Source organism: Quercus robur, chromosome 1, assembly GCF_932294415.1.
Source record: "Quercus robur chromosome 1, dhQueRobu3.1, whole genome shotgun sequence".
Classification (NCBI taxonomy): domain Eukaryota; kingdom Viridiplantae; phylum Streptophyta; class Magnoliopsida; order Fagales; family Fagaceae; genus Quercus; species Quercus robur.
Window position 1 is genome coordinate 7,311,551 of NC_065534.1, and position 1,581 is coordinate 7,313,131.

Consider the following 1,581-nt stretch of genomic DNA (forward strand, 5'->3'; position numbering starts at 1 on the left):
GCTTGAGATAGTGTTTCTTAGATTTACGCTTATTTCCATCCCATGTGGATAAGGCATATTCACTCCATTTTTTACCCTCTGACAACTATTAATGGTATTCTTTGTCCCGGTCATGGAAATATTCAACGAGTTTGTTCCAAGTGAACTCAACCAACGCGGCAATAGGAAGGCCCCGTGCACCTTTCAGTACACCATTGAAGCACTCTGATATATTGGTTGTCATTGCCCCAAAACGTCTCCCACCATCATGTGACTAGGTCCACATATCCACAGACTCGCTCATTACGTATGTGTATTGAAGATAATCTTGATTCTTTTCCTTGCCATCCTTCCCCGTCACCTTCTTCTTATTCCTAATGGCCTCAATTTCCACCTGCTTAATGGACTCCATTATGGTATCAAATTTAACTACTTGACTAGCATATCTCACTTTCAACGCCGTTGACTTTAGAATCGAGTTTTGAAAATGGGTGTTGAAGTTGCTAGCAACATGTCGAAGGCAATATCTATGAAATGCCCGTGTTCTTCCATCATCCCCTCTAGGCCAGTTTGCAATAGCGTTTTTGATACCGAGATGTTGGTCAGAAATTATGCAAATGCCTTCGTCAGGTATCACATGGCCAATCGTTTCTCTAAGGCACTGTAAAAACCACCTCCAACTAGACCTTGAATCACAATCCACAACAACAAAGGTGAGAGGGAATACCTTGTTGTTAGCGTCAGTTGCCATTGCGACCAACAACTTTCCTTGATATTTACCATATAGATGGGTCCCATCAATATTGATAACCGGCTTGCAATATTTGAATCCTGATATGCATAGTCCGAAAGACCAAAACACATAATACAACAATACATTGTCATCTTCATTGGTGGGTGTGATACGATAGAACACCTGGGTAGTTAGGTCCTGATCAATATATGCCATTAGCAACTTTTGCAACCTTTGATAAGACTCTTCCCAATTCCTAAACATCTTCGCAACCGCCTTTTGTTTCACATCCCATACCTTATAGTAAGAAGGCTTATGGCCATTATATTTTGTCTCTATCATAGATCTGAGATGTTTAACTGGGGTAGTGTGATCCTCACATAACTTCTTATGGATGTCTAATGCAATAAAATTACAACTCATCATTCTACGATCATTTCACACCCCAATCGGTATACACGTGTGAGGACCCACATACATGATGACCATCCATAGTTCGTGGAGATTGGGCTTCATAATTGCATAAACATACCACTTACATGACTCATGCATGTATTTCGCACAAAGTTTTTTCGTCGTCGACCTACTGATCGTAAAATGTTTGTTTTTCTTGAGGGCACAAATTGTTAATACGCGCTTCACCTCCACTTTATTGGCAAAAGTCAACCCTTTGCACAAATTCATCCCTTCTCTCAAAGTAGACACAAATGGCATCTTAATATGTGAAGGATCAACCATATTTTCCCAAGTATTTGTAGAGAATGACAACGCAAGAGGTGCGTAGGTAGGGATTGTGTTCGTAATGTTTTAGACACTAATAACATTGTCTGCATCAGGTTCACTACCGTCCAATATCTCATTGTCATCAA

At 40.3% G+C, this 1,581-nt stretch overlaps 1 protein-coding gene across 1 annotated transcript; it reads right to left on the reverse strand.

Annotated features, from left to right (window-relative positions):
* Nucleotides 1–253: 253 nt before the first annotated feature.
* Nucleotides 254–1,054, reverse strand: LOC126708159 (uncharacterized). Its single transcript, XM_050408196.1, has one exon. The coding sequence runs from the start codon at nt 1,052–1,054 to the stop codon at nt 254–256; it is 801 nt and encodes a 266-aa protein (XP_050264153.1).
* Nucleotides 1,055–1,581: the final 527 nt, after the last annotated feature.

Coding starts and splice junctions, on each gene's coding strand:
- LOC126708159 (XM_050408196.1), bottom strand. CDS start 1,054: ATGATAGAGACAAAATATAATGGCCATAAGCCTTCTTACTATAAGGTA.